Source organism: Boeremia exigua (assembly GCF_020726555.1).
Source record: "Boeremia exigua strain MPI-SDFR-AT-0100 chromosome Unknown C7974scaffold_1, whole genome shotgun sequence".
Lineage (NCBI taxonomy): Eukaryota > Fungi > Ascomycota > Dothideomycetes > Pleosporales > Didymellaceae > Boeremia > Boeremia exigua.
The window spans coordinates 975,535-997,423 of record NW_025763518.1 but is presented as its reverse complement, the minus strand read 5'-3'; the positions used below and the strand labels follow the sequence as shown (position 1 = coordinate 997,423).

At 52.0% G+C, this 21,889-nt stretch overlaps 9 protein-coding genes across 9 annotated transcripts; 4 read left to right on the top strand and 5 right to left on the bottom strand.

Annotated features, from left to right (window-relative positions):
• Positions 1-120: 120 nt before the first annotated feature.
• C7974DRAFT_382320 (AP-2 complex subunit sigma) lies at positions 121-1,147 on the bottom strand. Its single transcript, XM_046140667.1, has 5 exons — positions 1,015-1,147; positions 895-934; positions 818-847; positions 519-749; positions 121-457 (listed from the first exon to the last, which is right to left on the bottom strand). Exons 1-5 carry the CDS (start codon positions 1,047-1,049, stop codon positions 356-358), a joined length of 438 nt encoding a protein of 145 aa, XP_046002587.1. The 5' UTR covers positions 1,050-1,147; the 3' UTR covers positions 121-355.
• Positions 1,148-1,459: 312 nt separating this feature from the next.
• C7974DRAFT_7572 (uncharacterized protein) lies at positions 1,460-3,746 on the bottom strand. The gene is made up of 3 exons (XM_046147225.1): positions 2,828-3,746; positions 2,047-2,779; positions 1,460-1,993 (listed from the first exon to the last, which is right to left on the bottom strand). Exons 1-3 carry the CDS (start codon positions 3,398-3,400, stop codon positions 1,797-1,799), a joined length of 1,503 nt encoding a protein of 500 aa, XP_046002586.1. The 5' UTR covers positions 3,401-3,746; the 3' UTR covers positions 1,460-1,796.
• Positions 3,747-5,473: 1,727 nt separating this feature from the next.
• Positions 5,474-6,863, bottom strand: C7974DRAFT_7415 (uncharacterized protein). The gene is made up of 2 exons (XM_046147187.1): positions 6,728-6,863; positions 5,474-6,675 (listed from the first exon to the last, which is right to left on the bottom strand). Exons 1-2 carry the CDS (start codon positions 6,769-6,771, stop codon positions 5,574-5,576), a joined length of 1,146 nt encoding a protein of 381 aa, XP_046002585.1. The 5' UTR covers positions 6,772-6,863; the 3' UTR covers positions 5,474-5,573.
• Positions 6,864-7,356: 493 nt separating this feature from the next.
• C7974DRAFT_382313 (uncharacterized protein) lies at positions 7,357-8,287 on the bottom strand. The gene has a single exon (XM_046140666.1). It carries the CDS (start codon positions 8,118-8,120, stop codon positions 7,929-7,931), a length of 192 nt encoding a protein of 63 aa, XP_046002584.1. The 5' UTR covers positions 8,121-8,287; the 3' UTR covers positions 7,357-7,928.
• A 461-nt stretch (positions 8,288-8,748) lies between these two features.
• C7974DRAFT_382311 (uncharacterized protein) lies at positions 8,749-9,931 on the top strand. Its single transcript, XM_046140665.1, has 3 exons — positions 8,749-9,098; positions 9,145-9,207; positions 9,258-9,931. Exons 1-3 carry the CDS (start codon positions 9,036-9,038, stop codon positions 9,543-9,545), a joined length of 414 nt encoding a protein of 137 aa, XP_046002583.1. The 5' UTR covers positions 8,749-9,035; the 3' UTR covers positions 9,546-9,931.
• C7974DRAFT_382305 (nuclear serine protease-like protein HtrA2/Nma111) lies at positions 9,924-13,583 on the top strand. Its single transcript, XM_046140664.1, has 3 exons — positions 9,924-10,709; positions 10,759-13,132; positions 13,184-13,583. Exons 1-3 carry the CDS (start codon positions 10,170-10,172, stop codon positions 13,498-13,500), a joined length of 3,231 nt encoding a protein of 1,076 aa, XP_046002582.1. The 5' UTR covers positions 9,924-10,169; the 3' UTR covers positions 13,501-13,583.
• C7974DRAFT_7261 (uncharacterized protein) lies at positions 13,582-14,590 on the top strand. Its single transcript, XM_046147153.1, has one exon. The coding sequence runs from the start codon at positions 13,824-13,826 to the stop codon at positions 14,451-14,453; it is 630 nt and encodes a 209-aa protein (XP_046002581.1). The 5' UTR covers positions 13,582-13,823; the 3' UTR covers positions 14,454-14,590.
• A 138-nt stretch (positions 14,591-14,728) lies between these two features.
• Positions 14,729-17,477, bottom strand: C7974DRAFT_429829 (helicase C-terminal domain-containing protein; the record flags this gene model as incomplete). The annotated part of the gene is made up of 4 exons (XM_046144662.1): positions 14,729-15,433; positions 15,487-15,657; positions 15,705-16,403; positions 16,452-17,477. The coding sequence occupies 4 exons, from the start codon at positions 17,475-17,477 to the stop codon at positions 14,729-14,731; spliced, it is 2,601 nt and encodes an 866-aa protein (XP_046002580.1).
• Positions 17,478-18,304: 827 nt separating this feature from the next.
• C7974DRAFT_429827 (amino acid permease-domain-containing protein) lies at positions 18,305-21,414 on the top strand (the record flags this gene model as incomplete). Its single annotated transcript, XM_046144661.1, has 6 exons — positions 18,305-19,375; positions 19,424-19,821; positions 19,875-19,972; positions 20,573-20,762; positions 20,820-21,170; positions 21,225-21,414. The coding sequence occupies 6 exons, from the start codon at positions 18,305-18,307 to the stop codon at positions 21,412-21,414; spliced, it is 2,298 nt and encodes a 765-aa protein (XP_046002579.1).
• Positions 21,415-21,889: the final 475 nt, after the last annotated feature.

The following is a 21,889-nucleotide window of genomic DNA, read 5'->3' as shown; positions in this document are numbered from 1 at the left end:
GTGCCCTCCTGAGCGAGCCATGTTGCGGTTGCTGGCCGTTCTTACGAAAGAGGGGCATTCATGTGAATTGCAGGGGTCTGCGGTCGCGTGTCACGTCGAAGGAGCCTCAAGCCCCGACTCGATTTGGTTCGACTGTTTGATTTCATCTCGCAGCAAAAACTGCCGGTAAAGTTTTGAACTCGCTCGCTGTCCATGTGTGTAGTCTTCTCACCTTCCATGGCTATGTTTCACGCTGTGAAACAGCAATTCCCCATGTCTCTGAAGCAGATCTCCATCGTCTGCCATGCTCGAGCTGTCTGCCAGTCGACCGTGACCGCAATGCTTCCACAGAGCTCCACCCAGCTCTGCATACCCTCTACTCCAGCTTATCCAAGTGTGCCAACCGCGTCAACACAACCTGCTTGTTCGTCTCCTCGATCTCGCCCGCCAAAAACACCTCATCCAGAATCGCATACACCTGTGCCGCGTCAGCCCTCGCCCACCACCCCCCAGCCCCTGACCCCTCCCCCAGCACGCACCTTGTAGAAATTAAACACCAGATCCAGCTCACACACGTTCCCAAAGAACGCATCCAGCACCTCGACGAAGAAGTGGATCGCCTCCAGATACGCCAGCTCGTTGTCGTTTGTGTCGACGCACGCGCAGAAGAACAGCCCCGCGTACCGCCGGTACACGACCTTGGACATGTTGCGGAACTCGACAAAGTTGGACTGGTGCTTCTGGTCGCGCGGCGCGATCAGCCGGTGCACCTACACGGGGTCAGCGGCGGGGAGGTTGCGTGGCGGTGCGGCGGTCAACGCGGCGCAGTGTTGCGTACCTCGCCCTTCAGCTTCACCTTCTCCTCGTCCTGCACTGCTGTCAGCCCGCGTCGCGCCCGGTCCGCGCCGCACTCACGCTATACGGCGCATACCACTTCGCCAGCCGAGTCTTGCCCCTGTTCCGCGTCAGCGCGCCATGCAAACCACACCACCCCGCCAGCGCCGGCGGCGGCGCGTGTGTGTAGAGACAACGTACTGGCGGTTCTGGATCAGGATAAAGGAGAGCACCATGTTGCTGGAACGTCGCCGCGCATGGGCGGGCGGAGAGTACTCGATGCCGGCGCGCGCGGAGCCTCGGAGGTGAGGCGGGCGGACCCTGGTTGCGGGACCCACTTTTCGGTGGGCCTGCGGACGACAGACACCGACGCGATGCTGGACGTTGGACGTCGGATGTTGAATCCTGCACGCTGGACCCCGAATACCAGACGACAGCTTGCAACGATTAATCGTCCAACCGTGCAGAGTGTAGTATATTGGAGAGACCGGCGGTGGCAGACAAAGTGAAGAAGTGTTCTACATTGAGCTCCCCTAAACTACATACACGGGGACTGGTGTATTCGCACAAACGCTTCAGCGCTACTCTGATTGTGCTGCTTACTCTAGTCTACATACGGGAGTCTCGCCTGCTCTAGATGGCTTCCAAAGGTCCCTGTATGTACCGCCACGAACATGGTCTTTCCACGGCGCTGCTTTGCGGGACGGGAACACCACTGCGTTATGCATCCCGGGCGCGTTTCTCTGTTGTGAGTCTCGCAGGCGCTGACTCTGTGGGGGGCCCGCGCTAGATCGAGTCCGTAGCACGAGTGCTTGCTTGCTCGCCTCAGGACTCTTTCGATCTATATCTTTCCCCGCGCCGTTTTGAGCCCCCGGCCTTCTCCCTACATCTCCACTGACCTTCCATTCCCCTGGCCTTCAAATACCCTGGCGTTCCATGACATCTTATATCGAGTTTCTGCTCTTCCCGGCGCGAGACCTGGCTCACGGGAACATGGGACCGCAGGTGAGCACATGGCGCCTGGCGAGGACAAGGACCTGAGCGCTACTAAGCCCAAACCTATACCCGATAACACTGAGGCGACCGAGGAGCCAATCGCGCTGCAGCTGCGGCACGGTGTCAGCATTGGCCGCGACGTAGAGGGGCCAGACGAGTGAGTAGCCACCGAACGCCTCTGCAGCTGTTTGGAGTTAGTAGATGTATCGGTATCAATCATGGAAGAGGACTACGCACCATACTGCTCTTGCCCTGTCTCCTTGGCCAGCGGCTGCAGCTCGTAGTCGAGATGGAACGGCACGCACGCGCTCAGCTCGTCGACCATCTGCTGCACCACGAACGTGCTGTGCGTGTACGTCGCCTTGTCCGCGTACCCGCCGTAGCCCAGCCAGTCGAGCCCGGCGAGCATCACGCGCCGGCAGAAGATGCGGCACACGCGGTAGTCGTTCATGATGCTTGCCAGCGGCACGTCGTGGTACGCGTGCTGCTCGCCCGGCCACTTCTCCGCGTTGGCAATGTCCTCTGGGATCTCGGATTCGACGCCGATGATGCGGTGCTTCCACTCCGGCGGCAGCGTGCGGTACCACTCTTCGAGATTCCCGTCGACCATCTGCGCAAACTCGATGATTTCATGCGCTTCTGATTCCTCGGCTGGGTCGTAGAGCGTGCTGGTCAGTCCGTTGGCGCGGGCGCGTAGGTTGGGCAGGTCGATGCAGATCAGGGTCAGGCGGTTTGCGGCGTTTTCTGATGCAATGTCAGACTCGCCTATCCAGCCTCTCTGGCCCGGGAAGTCATCGATAGGTTTAGAGCGCTGCACACACGATGTTATCATCATGGTGCGGACGGCGCGGAACATGGCGTGCGACATGGGGTCGTTGAACTGGTCAGTGCCGCGCATCTTTGTGAGGGCGACAGCGCCATCGACATGATTGCCCCACGCGGTAATGGTGTCATCGGTTGACATGATGGTCTATTGAAGTTAACATGGGAGGCGGTTCTGGTTGATAAGTCGACATACCTCATAAAGCGAGAACATTAGGATGGCCAGCACTGTCTCATTTGATTTGCCCATCACAGGATCCTTGAGGTCGGTGTTAAGCTTCCGAATGGCCTTGCCGTAAGTTTTGACAGCCTCACCCACGAGTGCTTCTCTGCCTGGATATTGACCGCAAGCTGCCATGGCGACAGCACTGGTGGCCAGATGCAAGACTGATGATGGTAATGCTTGATTGTATAGTGGCACAAGAAACTCAAGATATCCTCTTGTACTTTCCGCTTGCTGTGGAAGTGTGATGAAATTCTTGAAGAAGAAAGTAACAGCCTCATAGTCTGGCGCCATCACAATGGACTGTGGGATTTGATCGAGATTCCATAGCCAATTGTCGAACAGTCCTTGCGAGGATAGTGCCTCCGGATACTGTGGTATGATTATGAGTTGCTGATCCGAATTTGGTGTGGTTTGTGCTGTAGAAGGATCTTCTGCTGACGATGGCGAAGTACCTGACACTTCGAATGTGATAAAGGTAGGTCTATGGTAGTCAGCAATTGCCACTATGGGTTGTTCTGAATTTGGGGTAAAAACGAGAGACATGTGACTTCATCTCATTGGAAGGCAAGCAACGAACATTGTACGTCTTGCTTGTGGTGAGTTGGGAATAGTGTCTTACTGATTTGGCGAAGGTTGCGAGCTCAAGCTACCAGGGCTGCACCTACTCGGCGTCGGGCCAGACGTCTTTCTCGCCTTTCTTGCCATGGCCTTGTTCTCATCTCTGAACACTAGGTCGAATTCATCTGGATACCCCGGACAGTCGCGGCCAGACTTCTTACAGTTGCCACATGTTGGTCGCTTTTCATCGCACTGAGATAGGTCAGTTCTGTGTGGCACAGTTCGCCAGCATGTTTTGGTCGTGCACCACAGAGCATTACAAGCGCACAAGATGAACTATCTGCTGTATCATACCTTTATCCTGCGACTCTTACACATGCCGCATCCACGGCTTGGCTTTCCTGTATAGACCATGTTGCGCTTCCTGTAGACACAGCACACTTTTGTGGTTCAAGATTCCTGATCGTCCCCTTGGTAAGCCAAAGATGGCGTCTTGTAATTCTTGGCCTGAAACGAGTTGATATACACAAGGCAGTATTGTTAGTCGACTTGTGCGATTATGGTGCTTAAACACTTCGCCTCAGGGCCTACGTCGACCATCGAACCAGCAAGATACACTACGTAGCCTCTTTGTTGCGGTTGCCAATTTCGACAGCCTTCGAGACGGTAAGGAAACGGCTACCGTGCACCTGTAAGCCCGATCCTGGCAGGTCCAATTGTGCGGGTCGTGCTCGTCGCAGCTTGGTTCCTATGGCAAGACGAAGCGAGGCGATTTCCCAATGCAAGCTGATTGTTACGCCGCAAGCCTATCAAAGTCGTCGGAGTGTGATGACAGAGGCAGCAGTAACATGTTTGTTCGACAAAACGATAATTCAGAGTCGCCTCGGTTTGTGTGGCGTGCCGAAACTCATCAGGAGGTGTAGTTGTGTTGAATTTGAAATTCGCAAGCCCCACCAGATTGAGCCTAGTCACCCGATTAGGCTTAGTGCCTCCTACGCGGGCAGTGGCGCAGCGCCGTTTCATCGACCCACGCGGGATGCTGCGGGATGCTGCGGGAAAACGCAAGGAGAATGACCTCAGGAGGCACAAAAGCTGCTGCCTGAAGCTTCATGACTGCTAATTCGGACACTACCTCCAAGGGCTACGCAATGCAATCAGCCAAGCGGAATGTCCAAGCGGAGGGACTTCAACCCGATCAGTGACGCTGGGCGGGCAATTGGGCCTGGAGAATGTACCGGTTGCCATTGTGTAATAGTCCGAAGATTGGCTCATGGGTTTGTATCAAAACTGCAATTGTTCCAGGATCTGGAACAGTAATGTCTGTATTCTGCTCGCCGCAAGATTCCGATATACAGCAGATGCGGGGTGCAGTGCTGACAATCAGTAAGCAAGTGTCCATCTAAGTCACTAAAGCCGATACAAGATGTGAGATTAGATACTAGGCGTGAGTTCAATCAGAAAAAGGTGGTCGCAGTTGCCGTTTCTTTCTCCCTCAAAGTAAGTGGAAGGTGCAGCACTACACTACATACGCCACAGCAGCAATATACAAGACGCGGATTTAACCTTGCAAACAACATTGGCCTTCAATTGTCTTGCTGCTGCTACCTGTTCTGGAGCACAGGAGCAGACCCGGCGTTACGGAGTACCCCTCTAATTCGATCACACAGATACGCCTTCCAGTAACATTTCTGAAGTGTCACAGCATCACAGTACACACATTTACAGCATCAGCGACTCACCGTGTACCGTGTTTCTTCTACAGAATTATAGCAACGATCCTCTTCGATCCGGACCTAGTAGAGACCTTTTGCACGCGTAACCATGCACACGCAATCGGGCCGCTTCAGGGTGTGAATCGGTCGTACAAGATAGCCATCTGCTCCAACCACGCAACCTATAATCACGGACACATCGATCGAGGAAGCCGGACCCCCACGAGTCACGACATTGTGCATCATGCTTGTGCTGGGCTGTGCGCTCAGTAGATAGCGCACTTGGTTTTCAAGGGATCATTCTTCGAGTCACTACGAACGTAGGATGCAGGGTCAAAAGAAGAACGCCAGGCGCCTCCTTAGCTTGTGTATTGTTCTTCTGATCTGCCAACCATGCGTGTACCAATCGCCACCTGCACAAAGACGATATGCTAAGTTTTCAGCTGCTAAAAGGTGATTGACGAATTCTTCTTCTTTGCCTTCTTCTTACTCTTCTTCACCGGGTCATTAGTGCCGTTGGCGATGGTGGGAGGAGTTTCATTGAGAACTGCTTGCTTCGCGTCATCGAAGCTGTTGTCAGGTGCGACTGCTTCCGCCTCTACCACTGAGTCGGCTCGCACGTGTTCTGCTTTCTTCACTTTGGCTGGCGGGGCGGCGACGGTCTTTAGTACTTCAGACTGGCCAAAGGTGGGCTCAATGGCTGGGAGACCGAAGTCATCGTTTGAAGTAACATCACTGGATACGCTGAGATTGTTCTCCCTGGGATGTGTGGATGCGCTGGTCTCAAGATTCGAAGCGCTGGACTCGAGATCAAGAGAATCCGTCTCGTTCAGGTCATCCCCTTCTCTCGAGGTAATTGGGCTGTTCACAACAGATTCAGTCGGCGAAGGTAGCTGGTGCAAACTATCCTGGGTAGGGACCTCGCTATCAGTGGCCATACTTTCAGCTATCGGTGTTACGGCACCGCTGTCAAGAGGTTGCAGAGCGGTGGTCGGAGCTGAGACCGCAGCATAGTTGCTCATAACAGTCTTCCAGACGATTTGCAGCAGACGGCTGTTGCCTTCGACTCTGGTGATGAAATCTGGTCGTTGGAAAGGCTCGGGGTCTTTCGCCATAGCCTTCTTTATGGCATCTTCGAGGTACTCTGAGTACCACGCATCGCCTTCGGGGAGCAGGGTGAACGTTTGATCTCTGGCAACTCTGAGTATGTCGAAGATCGATAAACCTTGACCCGTCTGAACGATCTCATCCTTTGAGAGCTCCGCAAGGTCGGGCAGCTGATACTGTACGGCAGCGCAGTAGACGCAAGTAGAATGCCTAAATTTTCCAACAGGCGCGTAGCGAATCTTCCTCTCAAACGTTCCCGCGTACAGATGATGGATCAAGGTATGCGCTGGCCCTTCGTGGAGTTTCGGCAAAGACACAGGCTGATCATTCGAAGCCAGTGCGAAGAGGGGAGCACTTTTCCGCAGCATCCAGCTGTGTACTAAGAAACGAGTTGCAGAACTCCCTACGTCGAGGGAAACGATCCTAGATTCGACATACGGTCTGGCCCATGCAAAGTTAGCAAAGGCCGTGTAACTTGGGAGATGAGTTTGACTGACGAATTGTGGTTGGCGGTGTTGCCTGATTCATTGCTCTCATTGGGCTCTGCGATATCCTGAGACGCGTTTGTAGAGGTATGACTTCCTCTATTTGGAACTACAGTCGGATTGGTGCTGGACGACATGGTGAATGTCGGCTTGTTCCTGCCTGATTCGACTCCATATCGCCGAACAACGGCCTTTATCCGTCAGATACCAAAGTGAGGCTCAATTCTGCTGAGCTGTCACTTATTCGACGCCGTGAGGAGTGCATGCATTGATGTGTTGGCAGTCGGACAAATCTTCAGCCTGATGTGTAAGAGTCTCCCGTTGGTCAGCCTTGTGTGCTTCGCTGCATATTCGGAACGATGGAGGTAAGCGTGCGCCACCCGGTCCAATGATTCGTTTGTTCTGTATTTCAGAATGTACCCCAGAGTTTCGCACCCGAATACGACTGGTCGATCAATATGCACCGGTGACAGTTGGGCCGGGTGGAAACATAGACAGCGATGGAACGGCCCATGGAAGAGCCCAAAACTTGCCCTTCGACGAAATGTGTCAGCCTGATGAAGGTAAAAATAATTAATGCGTTCGACTTGGGGCACCAAGCGTTATCCGCTTTTGTTATTGGTACAGTCTTTGCTTACCAGCACTGCTGTCCGTCACCAGCCCAATCCTTCCCACAGCGTCGCTGGAACTCATATCACCAACAAAGCCTGACAAGCTGTTGAGTATGTGACAGTCCTCAATATTGGCTGCGCTCGAAGTTTCTAGAATCGCCTGTCTATGACTTGCTTTTAGCCCGACACGCAGCCTGAACAGTGTGTGTCCATCCAAGATAGCGCTCCATCGCCTTCGAAAGCCATACACAATGCAGAGCGACGCACGCATCGGCGTCCAGATCGAAGAAAGTGCCACAGGAATATCAGCCGCCATTGTCTCCGGTCTTATCACCGTACCTGCAAGGAAAGAGGCAACGTTCGGGTTGAAAAATGCGACACGGCTGCCACCGCGAGCTGTATAGCCTTGCCTGCCATTGTACATAAGTTACATCGCATAAGCAGCATATGCACTCAGTACACTTTGTTTAAGCTGTGATGTCTGAAGATACTAAAGCTGCAAGAAGTAACCAGTTTCAGCATTGCAATTTTCCGAATCGTTGGTATATGCAGCGTAGAAGGGCAGCGGTGCAGTGACTGACGTAAAGAGTGTAGATAGCTATTCATCCTCGGTGTGGCCTGGGACTGCGATAGTGGCTGACTCTACCCCGAAACGGTATGTGCAACGATTAGGCTGGACGCTGATAGGTGTATCAGTGCGCGCGAAGTTGGAGTACCTAGAACGCACCCCGTTGATATATGCTGTGCCTACACTGCTGCTAGACTTGCATTGTACACCAATAGCAGTCATGGGTGACGCGAATAAATTTTGGTGTCATTTTGCACACCTCTGGTATTAGAAGTGCAGGTAGTCGTCGGCCCCGTATAAGTCCGTGATGCTACGGTCGATGCTGAAAATGAACTGTGGAGGCACATCTCCATATTAAACATTATGAAGCTTCTGCCACAATAGTATCTCAAGGACTCTGTCCTGACCAATTCCAGGATATTCGCCGGTGATGTTCATTTCTTTGTTAAAGTAACAGTATGTGCGCGTAAGAGGCAGCCCCCGCAGTGCATTAGTAGTTTTCACATCTGGCCATGGCTGCCATGCTGTTTCGATGATAGAATGGATGTTCGATACGCAGACGTGTCGAAAAGGGTCTGTTTGATTCTGAAATATCACTCTGGAACTGTTGTTCTGTATGCAGTAAGTGTTCATACTCTCAGGTGCTTTTAAGATATCTCTGTTGGTTCGGGTGGCGGTCGGTGGCCTACGCGCTTTGCAGCATCCAACTCTTCTCTGCATCTGGATCGACCATCTTTATTCACTTCACTTGCCACGGGAACATTCTCAGAAGCTCGCCCGATCTGTTGAAGTTATGAGACGTTGGTAGCCGAAACATCACGTGCGACAAGATACGATCGAATAAAAGGCCGCACGCCCAACCTTGATCAGCAAGTCATGTAAACATGAACACCTAGGTAATATTACGTAGTCAACACTGGACTGCACACGAGTCAGTATCAGTCTGCGCCGTTCACCTCACCTCGTTCACCACGTATCACCATGATGCGGGGCCACATGGTCTTCCCAGAGTCGAGGTGAAGGTGGCTTCCGTGCGTAGATCGAACTAGTCTTGCAGCACAGTCTTCCCACGTCTCTTTTACTCGTATCCTTTGACCAATCCTCGACTACCCGCCATCCGCAAAGACGAAATCAGCAATGTCCGACGTCGAGCCCAAGACTACAGGCCAAGGCGCCTCAGCTTGGACAGACACCGAGCGAGTCTGTCATCTACTCCTCAATCCTTGCTCTTACTAACCCTGCACAGATGGCGTACCTCATCGTCATTGCCGAGCACGCTCTCGAGGCTCCTATCGAGTCCAAGGTCTCGGTCAGTATCCAATACCGCTACTCTTTTTTCTGAAACTGACAAACAGATAGCAAGCCCCTGTTCCGGGCGGTCGCACGGTCAACGCGTGCCGCAAGATCGTCAAGAAGCTTAAGGAGAAGCTCAAGGACGATATCGACAACATCAAGGCCGGTCTACCTGTCACTGCGCCGCCAGCTGAGGGTGAGGCAGCAGCCAAGAGCACACCACGCAAAAGAAAGGCGGAGCTGGGAGGAGATGGAGATGCGTCGCCGAAGAAGAAGGCCACTCCGCGGAAGAAGAAGAGCGAGGCTACTGTCAAGGACGAAGACGATGATGGCGGGGTTGAAGCAGAAGGCTAGTAGGTTCGGCATCAATTGTCGATGGTGACGTGAAGCAGCGTCTGGCTGTCTCTTCAGTGGTGGAGCGTGCAACCATGGTCTTGCGGATCAGACAGAGTTGCGCATGTGCTCCTTGTCTCTCTCAATCACGTGCTCCAGTCTTTTATCGTTGGCAGCTCATTATGGACACCTCGAAATGGACACGATCTCTAAGCAAGCATGATCATCCTTGTGACGCATAGTGTGATGCCCGATGCGACTGGACCACGTCATGTGTATCAATTGGAGCAGCCGCAAGTCTAGATTGTGATATCCAATCAAGTAGCGGACGAGTTTGGGACTGCAAAATCAGGATCATTCGTAAGGGCAGTTGCGATCACAATAATTAGCATTGGGGTGGATCCACGTTCGACGATGTTGATGATGATAACGATGTGCTGCGGAGAACGTCGGCGGTGGCGATGCTGGTTGCAGATCCGTTCACCAAGCGACCTGTGCCCTGCATCCCTTGGCAACGATGATGCTGCCTCTTTAACATTGCGACCGCAGACTGACTCCCGTGTGTTAGCCTCAATACATTTCTGTGCGCGTGTGTATTCTGTGCTTCGTCAGGAAGTAGCAAACGTGTGATAGTGGTATCTGGGCATGCTTAGCCGGCTCACTGTCACCTCAGCTTGGAAAAGAAGTTTCGCGTCGCCCACGCCGCCGTCCTTCACCGCGACCTATTTCTCCAGCCGAGCGATCACCCGCCTTCCTTGTACTTCCTCATTCTTTTATCGCACCTACACTGTCTCCAATCGACTATACACATCCACACCCATGGAACAAAATGGCGCGCACAGCAAGCGCAAGCAGCCGCCCACCCCCAGCGCCGAGCGCCCGTTGAAACAAATCAAGGCCGAGACAGATGCGCACATTCGCAACGGAGTCACGACGTCGCCCACACCAGAGATGGACGTAGACGATGCGCGCAGTGACGTCAGCATCGACTCGATGCCCGTTCTACCTGTTGCTGGCGCGGTGCACGATACGGCTGAGTGGCAGAAGACGATCGAGGGCGTTGTGAAAAGCGTCGTGTCGATCCACTTCTGCCAGACGTGCTCGTTCGATACAGACCCAGCCATCGCCTCAGAGGCGACTGGGTTCGTCGTGGATGCTGAGAAAGGCTACATCATGACGAACAGGGTATAGCAATCACCTTTCCTTGCAGCGGGCCTTATACTGATATGCTCAGCACGTTGTCGGCGCCGGACCGTTCATCGGATACTGCATTTTTGACAATCACGAGGAATGCGACGTCTATCCCGTCTACCGCGATCCCGTGCACGACTTCGGTATCCTGCGCTTCGATCCCTCCAAGATCAAGTACATGCCCCTCACCGCGCTACAACTGAAACCAGACCTCGCCAAGGTTGGAGTGGAGATTCGCGTAGTGGGTAACGATGCTGGAGAGAAACTCAGTATCTTGTCCGGTGTCATTAGTCGACTGGACCGCAATGCGCCTGAGTACGGCGAGGGCTACTCCGATTTCAACACGAACTATATCCAAGCTGCTGCCGCTGCAAGTGGTGGAAGTTCTGGCAGTCCTGTTGTGAACAGGGACGGCTATGCTGTCGCACTGCAGGCTGGTGGCCGGTCAGACGGCGCCGCTACCGACTACTTCCTACCACTCGATCGTCCACTGCGCGCGCTCGAGCTCGTTCGCCAGGGCAATGCCGTATCTCGAGGCACCATACAGACACAGTGGATACTGAAGCCATTCGATGAGTGCAGAAGACTGGGCCTGTCGGCAGACGTGGAGGAGGCCGTCCGTACCCAATTCCCCAAGGAGACGGGCATGCTTGTTGCCGAGGTCGTGCTTCCGCAAGGGCCTGCCTCTGGCAAGGTTGAAGAGGGCGATCTTCTGACGCATGTGAACGGCCAGCTCCTCACCCAATTCGTTCGTCTAGATGCGATTCTAGACGACAATGTCGACAAGCAAATTTCGATTACGATCCAGCGCGCCGGCGAGAACATGAACGTCGATCTGAACGTTGGTGATCTACACGCCATCACCCCAGACAGATTCGTATCAGTGGCTGGCGCCTCATTCCACGACCTGTCCTACCAGCAAGCTCGCCTATATGCCATCTCACTCAAGGATGCAGGTGTCTACGTGTGCGAAGCCGCTGGCTCATTCCGATTCGCCGATGGCTACGCATCGGGGTGGTTGATCCAAGAAGTGGACAACCAACCCACGCCAAACCTCGACGCTTTCATCGAAGTCATGCGCAAGATCCCCGATCGCAAGCGCGTCGTCATCATGTATAAGCATCTTCGTGATCTGCATACTGTTAACACAAGTATCACAGCCATCGACAGACACTGGCACGCAAAGATCAGGATCGCTACGCGCAATGATGCCACAGGGCTGTGGGACTTCAAGCCGCTAGCTGATCCTGTTCCTGCGATCCCGCCAGTGCCGCGCCGCGCCAATTTCGTCAAGATGAACTCGCAGTACCCTGAAGCAGTCGACATCGTTCGCAGTCTTGTTCGAGTACATGTATCTATGCCAATCAAGCTTGATGGTTTCCCCAAGATGAACAAGCAAGGCTATGGTATTGTAGTTGATGCCGAGCAGGGCCTTGTCCTTGTCTCGCGGGCGATTCTGCCGTACGATCTTTGCGACATCTCATTGATCATCGCGGACAGTATCTTCATTGACGCCAAGGTTGTATTCATGCACCCATTGCAAAACTACGCTATTGTCAAGTATGATCCCTCGTTGGTGCAAGCCTCAGTCAAGACGCCCAAGTTCTCCACGGAGTTCATCAAGAAGGGTGACGAGACCATCTTCTTCGGCATGAACCAGAATTTCCGCCCTGTTGTAACAAAGACTGTTGTAACAGACATCACCACCGTTGCAATTCCTGCCAGCGCCATCACACCTCGTTACCGCGCGACAAACTTTGATGCCATCACAGTAGACACCAACCAAGCCTCCCACAGTGGCTCAGGTGTTTTGATTGCCGAAGACGGTACAGTGCAGGCTCTCTGGCTCTCCTATCTTGGTGAGCGGACATCGCACAGCGGTAAGGACGTTGAGTACCATCTAGGTCTCGCGACACCCAACCTACTCCCCGTCCTCAACGAAATCAGAGGCGGCAAGACCCCCAAACTGCGCATCCTCAATGTCGAGTTCCAGACTGTTCAGATGAGCCAGGCACGCGTCATGGGTGTATCAGAAGAGTGGATTGAGAAGACAGAACACGCGGATCCAGAGCGACACCAGCTCTTCATGGTGCGCAAGGTCGACTCTGGTCACGGCGATGGTCTCCAGGAGGGCGATGTCGTCCTCACACTCAATGGCAAGCTCGTCACACGGAGCCCCGATCTCGATGTCATGTACACCAATGAGTTCCTCGATGCTGTCGTGGTGCGCAAGCGCAACGAGATGTCTATCAAGGTCTTAACCGTCCCCACTGAAGACCTCGAGACAGATCGCCTCGTCAGCTTCTGCGGCGCTACGTTCCACCGTCCTCACCAGGCCGTCAGGCAGCAGATCAGCAAGGTGCATTCAGATGTCTACATCTCGTCTCGCGCCCGTGGGTCGCCGGCGTACATGTATGGTACGTATCAGTGTCTTGTCCTCTGTTTGACCGTATACTAATGACACAAAGGCCTCGCACCAACGAATTTCTTAACCCATGTCAACAACAAACCCACTCCAGACCTAGACTCGTTCCTCGAAGCCGTCAAAGAGATTAAGGACAACGAATACTTCCGACTAAAGGTCATGACATTTGACAACGTACCTTGGGTTGCGACAATGAAAAAGAACGAACACTACTTCCCGACTATCGAGTACGTGAAGGACAAGGGCGAGGAACTCGGGTGGCGGAAGATTATCCATGAGTGCGACGACGGTGGTATGAGGGAAGAGGCTCTTGATGGGGGCGAAGCTGAGGCTGCAGAGGGCGATGCATGTGAAGAGTAAAAGCCGCGTCATTTTGCATTGTATCATAAACCAAGCATCAGAATAAAGCCCTAGGGCCAACCTTATTTCAAAGCAACCTATTGCTATCTACATCACTGATAAGCTGCATGACTTTAAAATCGAAGACACCAAAGGACTACCTAGGTATCGTTCTAGCTGGCATCGAATGATTCCAACACTTCTAACACGGTCCGATTCGATCCGATGCTTACGCTTTAGGCCACCACCAGCCTCACACCATCATCACATGACACTTGCTAATATATCACAACCGCAACTCCTTCAAGCCTCCTAAGCCAGAGACATACTTCGAACCCCTGACCATGGCAACATCAACCTTCCTCGGCCTCACGCTCACCCTCGGATCCCCAGCCCTCACAGCGCTGCGCATCGCGCCGCTGCTCGGCAGCACCGCAAGCCTGACACACGCATACATGGAATGGCTGACCAACACCTCATTCCTCGTACCCGCCCCCGTAGACTCTAGACTAAGCCGCCTCCTCCGCGGCGTCAACACAGCATCCGAGGGTCTCGCAACCGGCGCACCGCCGCCTTCCGACGCCGAGCTCGCGGACGCAAAGCAAATGGTCGTCCCAGAATGGTTTACAAACTTCTTCAACACCGGCGTGGTTAGTGTCGTTGCGCTTAATTCACTCACGGTTGTCTCGGCGTGCTTGAATCTCGTATTTAGTGAGGGGCTGGGGGAGAGCAAGGGGTTCTACCAGGCGGGTCTTGGGGCTGCAGTTGCGCATTATGCGTTTGTGCCGCTGGTGGGAAGGAGTGTGCGCGCATTGATTGGACTTGCTGCTACGCGGAGGGAGGGAGGGGATAAGGCGGTAGACTGGGTCAGGGAGTGGGTTGGGTATCATAGGATTCGGATGTGTACTGTTGATGCGCTTGCTCTGGGCTGTTTTTCATGGGGCGTTGTGCACGCTGTGTCACCGAAAGCATGAAGTAATGTGTTGAACTGCTAGGTTGGTTCAGATTTAGGGTGTGCCAGAATATAACTGTTGTTGCGCTTTTCTACATATCACTCATCATTAGCACTTGTACGTCACACTCCTCGACAGCCTCTGATATTCGGTCGAAATAGACACTGTTAGTCAAAAGAATCTTGGTCTGCGTCCCATTTCTGGCTGACAAGAAGACTGCCTCCACCGCAGTCGAGTTCGCAACTCCATCATTAGGAAGTAACATCTGAACTGTACCCACACATGAAGTAGCATGGTCACCGTTTTACGGCAAAGAACTTGTCGAGTGCCTTCTCCATGTCCTGCACACCGAGCACTGGGGTCAAGCTTCCTCTGATCCATTTCGGTAGCTTGCTCTGAATGCGCTCACCACTATATCTCTTGTCCAGCATCATGATAGCAGCGTAGTCGCCTTTGTGTCGAATCGCACGACCCACGCACTGATTGACGGCACGCATGCAGGCATTCTCGTAAAAATCCCTTGCTGCAGCCTTTCCGTTTCCTCCTCGTGCGTTCTCCTTTGACGTGATGTATTGCAGCTTGGCTTTCCACTCGGCTGAATGTGGGTTGGGAAAAGGCAAGCCAACGACAATAACACCACGACCCAGAGCATCACTGAAGTTGATACCTTCTGAAAGTGTCCCGCCGATAACGGCAAAAAGCAGTGCACCCCGCCCGTTGCCTGATGCGACAGCTGCACTGTACGAAGTCAAAACGGAGTCTACAGCTGCCTCTTTTGATTCATTGGATTTGCTACCAGACTGTTGATCACTCCGCTGCTCCAGAAAGATAGGCTTTTTTTGCGTGAGCTGCTCCCAAAATGTTGACTTCTGGTGCTGAGTGGAAGGACGCTTCCACAACGCAATGCAGGTGTCCAAGTAGGCGTAACTCGGGAAGAAGACGACTAGCCCGTCAGGAACGTGTCCAGCTATTCTTAGAATTGTATTTCCAAGATTGATGATCTTTGTATATAGTCAGCCAATGTTGGGATGAGATGACTCTGCAAAAAACATACAGTACTGTCTTTGTTGCGACTCTCAAATGTAAAATCGAACTCCAGGCCGTTGAAGGCCTTTGTAATCGGTGCTGCTAGTAGGTTGAATGGTGGTATGACATGGCCACATGACAATGTCTGTATCTTCTCGGAAGGAAGATATGGAAGAAGATGATGCTCGTAGTCGCTCATCTAGATCACATTAGTATTGAGAACATGTTTCGGTCACAGTAACCTACAGGTGACATTGTTCCACCAGCAAGTACTACAGCTCTTGCATCTTCTACAATGTCTTGGAAATGATATGTAGGATCCAGAAGCAGGTACCGCAAGCTTAGCTCGCCTCCATCTTCTTTCGAGTAGAAGAACCGGCCCTCCGCTGAAGGATTCATCAACGACAAAAGGAAAGTCTGTACATGCATGAGCACTGGCACGGTGTGTCGCGGAGTTTTGGTTGGCTCGTCTTTTCGATTTGAGCTTGACGGTTCCTGGCCATTCTCTTCTGTATACGCCGTGTAGCCATCGACTTTTCGCGCCAACTTGCTCTCTTGAAGGTATAAGTTGAGCTTGAAGATGTTTATTTGGTCGACGCCTTTACCAGACATGATGGAGCCCATGTCGGCCAAACCGTCGCTCGCTTTTGAAGTTGTACTTAGCGACTGCAGATACACGATGATTGAATCAAGAATGCGGATGATCTGCGCAACATACACACGATTCTTACCCTTCAGGCGATTTCTGAACCTTTGTAGATACACTGTAAGCTGAACTCGAGCTTGCTGCACTTGAGACAGGGTTACTGAAGCGGAATAGATCCCGGCTATAGCGTCCATTAAGTTATGCGCTTCATCGATGATGACAATGTGATCCTTCAGTGAAAGACCCAGCGCCTCACGAGCGGATCTTTGCAGAAGTAATGGATACGGTAAAGTAACAATCTGAGATGTTAGTGGATTCGATACCGTAATCTCCCCAGAGACACGTACCTCACAAAATTTGATGACTGGCCGAGAAGCGTAATAAGGGCAGACGCCCAACTGCTTACCAAGGGTTCCCAAGTCCTCGATATCCCTGATCTTCGCAAGCGCGTTGTCACGAAACTCGATCAACGACACTTCGCTATCCTTCGTGGGCATGGCAAAGCATCTGGAGTCGTTTGACGTAGCCTGCTGCAACTCGAGACACCGTTCGTTGATCGCTGTTGCATTGCCTAGTCGACTGACTTTAGGATTGATACAAAGGTTTTTTCTCGAACCAAGGGTCAGATGTTTCACATCCTCCATAGTTTCGTCAGTGCTGTTGCCATTGGGACCTTGGTCCATCGTTATAGCAGGAGGTAACTTGACCCTGGATAATTCGCTTGAAAACTGTGTCAATTGCGAATGTGTTCGCGAGCAGAAGAATATCTTTATCTCGTCTGGCATCTCTCCGTCTTCGGCCTTTGTCGCGCTGGAAGCATATCCTAGCGTGTCCATCAACGCTTGTGTCTCTGCAGAGAGACCGGAATTGCCAAATCCGCTATGTCTCGCATTGCCAGCGGTGTCTTGGTCAGACTCGTAGTCGTCCAACGCGAATTGTGTCTCGAGATCCCCATTATTAGCATCATCAGAGCCGACCTTTCGTCGTTTCTGAGTGTGGTTTGTTACTGCGGCGCGTTCTTTGGCGCGTTCCTCTTTGGCTTTAACCTTTGCTAGCCTTTCATTGAGCTCCTCCCGACGCCGAAAGGCTTCCTGCTTTCGTTGGTTGCGGGCATGCTCAAGCATCCAGGGTGGGTCATCATTATGTGCCGATTCGATCTGGAAGCCATCTTCAAAAGTGCGGCGTTTGTGTTCACGCAACCACGTCAGTGATCCGCAAATCAAACTCAAAGATTTGCCTGTTCCCGTCGGTGATTCAAAGATACCGACTTTACCATCCTCTAGACAATCATACACCGCACTCATAAACTGTTTCTGGATGCCATAAGGCTCGTACGGGTGATGGAAGTCCCGCGTCGTGTCGTTGACGCTCATGGCTTGTGGGCTGCGTTTTGTCGAGAACCGAAAGAAGATACTTGGACGCGTTTGCCAAGACAGACCAGACGCGCTAGCCACCCCACCTTCCTTCATCGAGCCTCCGACGATCATCACGCTCATCTGTAAGGATGTGTCAACAGTGTCTGCACATAACATTACATCAAGACACGATCTTGCAACATCCACCTCCGCGTTACTCCTTTGAGTATGCCAATACACATGAAGCAGGGGCAAAGTGTGGACCTGGAACAAGAACAAGAACAAGAACAAGAATAAGAACAAGAGGACAATGTTGGTGAGACAGAAGGAGTATTACCACTTCAAGAATTTCGACGACTCTGCGATTCTTCCGAAACCTCTATCATGCTTATATTTATTTCAGCCATGAACTTCTAATAGGACTTTTGTTTGCTAGCCGCGCCACAAGTTGTGCTGTACATCCTGGCGAGTAGTAGAGCAAACGAGATTATTATCATGTCAGCGGCATTTGCACCTACCTCCTGATTGAAGGTGCTTGGGTCGATCATCAACGAGGTGCGCTCTTCTCAGCTTCTCATAGCCGAGGCACCCGATATTTTGGTGTGCTCTGCTTCGTCAATCATTATGGATATGGCGTGCTGTCACACAAGACCACCGTCCACCAATCAACGCGTCGTCTATGGAACAGGTGTCACACCTTATCAACACGCCGTGACTGCGACATACAGCGATCCGATGATGGCAGTGTTTGCTGACAATTGATGCATTCCTTCGCCGCACGCTTTGTCAAAATGCATCACTCGGGAGCATCCAGGACTGCTGTGGCAGACGCTACGTGAACCACCATGGCTTCCAGCGAAACCGAGCCACTACTTGCTTCTTCCCATTCACAAACCGACAGTACGAACACATACATTAACAGCGACGATGGAAAATCAACGCAGCCGTCGCGTTCCATTGAAGACGACGTACTGCCGGAAACCTCGACCCTTGGGCGAACCATCACTTGGTCCAGTGCATACATCCTCGTCATATCACGCGTCATAGGCAGCGGTATCTTTGCAACACCCGGTGTAATCGTGAAGGCTGTGGGAAGTGTCGGACTCAGCCTCTCACTGTGGGTACTCGGGGCAGTCATCGCGGCCTGCGGGCTTGCCGTTGCCCTCGAATACGGGTGCATGCTACCCCGATCTGGAGGCGACAAAGTATACCTGGAGTTCACGTATCGAAAGCCTCGCTACCTGGCTAGCACACTCATGGCCATCCAGGCGGTCTTACTTGGCTTTACAGCCAGCAACTGCATCATATTCGCGCAGTATACATTATACGCGTTCGACATCGAGGCGACTGATTTCTTGCGTAAAAGCCTGGCTGTGGGACTGCTCACTGCAATCACCATCGTACACGGATGCTTCCGAAAGACAGGCATTGCAATCCAAAACTTCCTGGGCTGGATTAAAGTTGGCTTAGTTGTATTCATGGTCTTTTCAGGATTGTTTGTTGTCATCTTCAAACCACAAGGCCTGGACGGGCGACGAAGCCACTTTCCCACAGGATCAGATGTATGGAAAGACACTGAGTGGAGTTGGGGCACAATCTCCACATCTCTCTTCAAAGTGTTCTATTCTTATGCTGGACTCAACAACGTCAGCAATGTTCTCAATGAAGTCCGCAACCCTGTTCGAACACTCAAGTCGGTTTCTATCACTGCTCTTGTTACTGCATGTGTATTGTATTCTTTGGTCAACATTGCATACTTCATCGTTATCCCTTTGGACGAGATCAAAGCAAGCAAGGAGCTTATTGCAGCATTGTTCTTCGAGAAATTGTTCGGCCCCACGATAGGCAAGGTCATACTACCACTCGCGGTTGCTCTGTCGGGAGTTGGCAACGTCATGGTTGTTACTTTCGCACTGGTAGGGTGCTTTATATCTTTTGATTTACACATGACTGACATCTGCTAGGCCCGACTGAATCAAGAAATTGCGAGACAAGGGTTTCTACCATTTCCAGAAATCCTTGCTTCATCAAAGCCATTCAATGCTCCTCTCGGTGGTCTGATCGTTCACTACATACCATCTTTATTAGTCATTGCACTTCCGCCTTCCGGTGAAGTGTACTCTTTCATTCTCGAAGTAGAAGGCTATCCGGGTCAAATTTTTGCATTGGCAACTTCCGCAGGCCTACTTTGGCTTCGCTACTCAAGACCCGACCTGAAGCGACCCTTTAGGGCGTGGAACATAGCCATAGTGTTGCGCATTGCTTTATGCCTTGTACTCCTCGCGGCTCCGTTCTTTCCACCCGAGCATAGAAAGAACACTGGTATCTGGTACGCGACTTATGCTGTTGTCGGTACCAGCGTGTGAGTAGTCTCTTGCAGACGGCTGGATGGATAGAAACTAACTCTCCACACAGGATCCTTTTTGGCTTCTTGTACTGGTATATGTGGCTTAAACTCATTCCGATATTGGGAGGCTATCGGGTCGAGGAAAAGACTAGTGTGTTGGACGATGGTACAACCATCACACAACTCATCCATGTCGCCATGTAAATTAGTTCTCGGGAGGCAGTTGGTCCATGGTGTAAACTTGCACATTATCGTTTTCAGAACTTGCACAACTTCCTAGATACGGTTGCGCAAGAATGCAGGTATCACGTCTTTGAATCGTTCCACCGAACTTGCGGTGTTTGTCAGCTTCAAGGTTCCCGTCAGATTAAACGGCAACGTCAGAATGCAACAACTGAAACGGACCTTGCATTCGTTCCTCGGTATCGCATTTCAAATCCGATCACTCGGTCGTCTGATTATATGACGTGCTTGCGGGGCAGTCTCAAGCTGACATATCGGCTGTCTTACATTGTACTAATCAGTAGGTATAAGACGTCGATGGCATCGACACAACTAAGAACCATCACACTCTGATACAGAAAATCCAACATGGCTACCGCCGCAGTCTCAACACCAACACCAGCCCCTAGTTATACCCCGCAGACTTTCCTATCCGCGAAAGAAACAAAGCCAAGTGGCCCACAGGATGTACATACAGCTCTGAACTACCACAAGCCAAACGAAGACGGCTCGCCGCCTCACCCTACCTACGTCGATCGTCCAGAAACTTATGATCGTCCCTTCGAGTCTCATCCTGTAGTGGTCAAGGATGTGCGGGGTCGTGAAAGCGAATACTCCCTCGACTCGAATGGGTTCCAATTCTACAAACACCCGAGTGTTGAGAAAGACTTCGTCAACGACGAGCAAATCAAGGATCAGTACTACAAAGAAATTGAACAGCTTTTGAAAGACGCGTATGTAGACAGAAGTGCCCCTCTTATCTCAGGCAAGTAAGTACTTACTCATGATAGCACGGGTGCAACACGCATCCACATCTTCGACCACACCATCCGTCGCCAGCAGCCAGGTGACGCGTCGACTAGCCGTCAGCTCCGTGGACCTGTACAGCGAGTTCATATTGACCAGTCTTACGATGCTGCACTCTCGCGCGTGCCCTTTCATCTACCTGATGACGCAGACAAGCTCCTTCAGTCCCGAGTGCAGATCATCAACGTATGGCGACCTATCAAGACCGTTCAGCGTGATCCTCTTGCAGTTGCCGAAGCTAGCAGCGTCTCGGATGATTCTTTGGTCGTCACTGAATTGATCTATCCGACTCGAAGGGGAGAGACGTATGCAGTGAAGCACGATCCTGCTCATCAGTAAGTTCTCACTGAATAGTGCTACCAGATACAACGACTAAAGCATTGTGTTAGGTGGTTCTACAAGTCAAATCTTACCCCAGAGGAGGTCATTCTCATCAAGTGTTTCGACTCCAAGAAAGATGGACGCGCGAGGCGCGTGCCGCACACTGCGTTCCATGTCCCCGGCACGGAAGAGAAAGAGGGCAGGGAGAGTATTGAAGTGCGTGCTTTGGTGTTCCATGAACATGAGAGCCTGGAGTAAACGCACTCCGTTTCTCTGCATCGTAAAGTGATGAAAGTAATGAAATGCATTCTCTAAATCCCTGATCAGACCTAAGTGCCGACAGTGAGAACGCTACATGTGCAAAGACTCTCATCAAATTCGAGACTTCTGCGGATTTGATGTTCGCAACACTAGGGGCTGCTTCTGTGATCGTTGACTTCAAAGTCGACTCGACTCGTCTAGGTCTCGGAAATAACAGGATGCGCATCAGTCTGTCGTCCCTAGTCGAAAGGCCCGCAAGTGTACACCAAACACTGTATTTCGATGGGGTCTGGATTTACAACCTGGCTTTCCCATTCCTCGATATCGGATACTGAGAGTGAACGAGAAGTCCGGGATGTCATTACTTGGGGAGGCTTCTACCAGACCCAGGCTGATTGATTGATCGCAGTGTAATCAAAGCCCGTGAAATTCAACACCATGACTGTTGTGGCATGCGTCGCAAGAGCTTGGA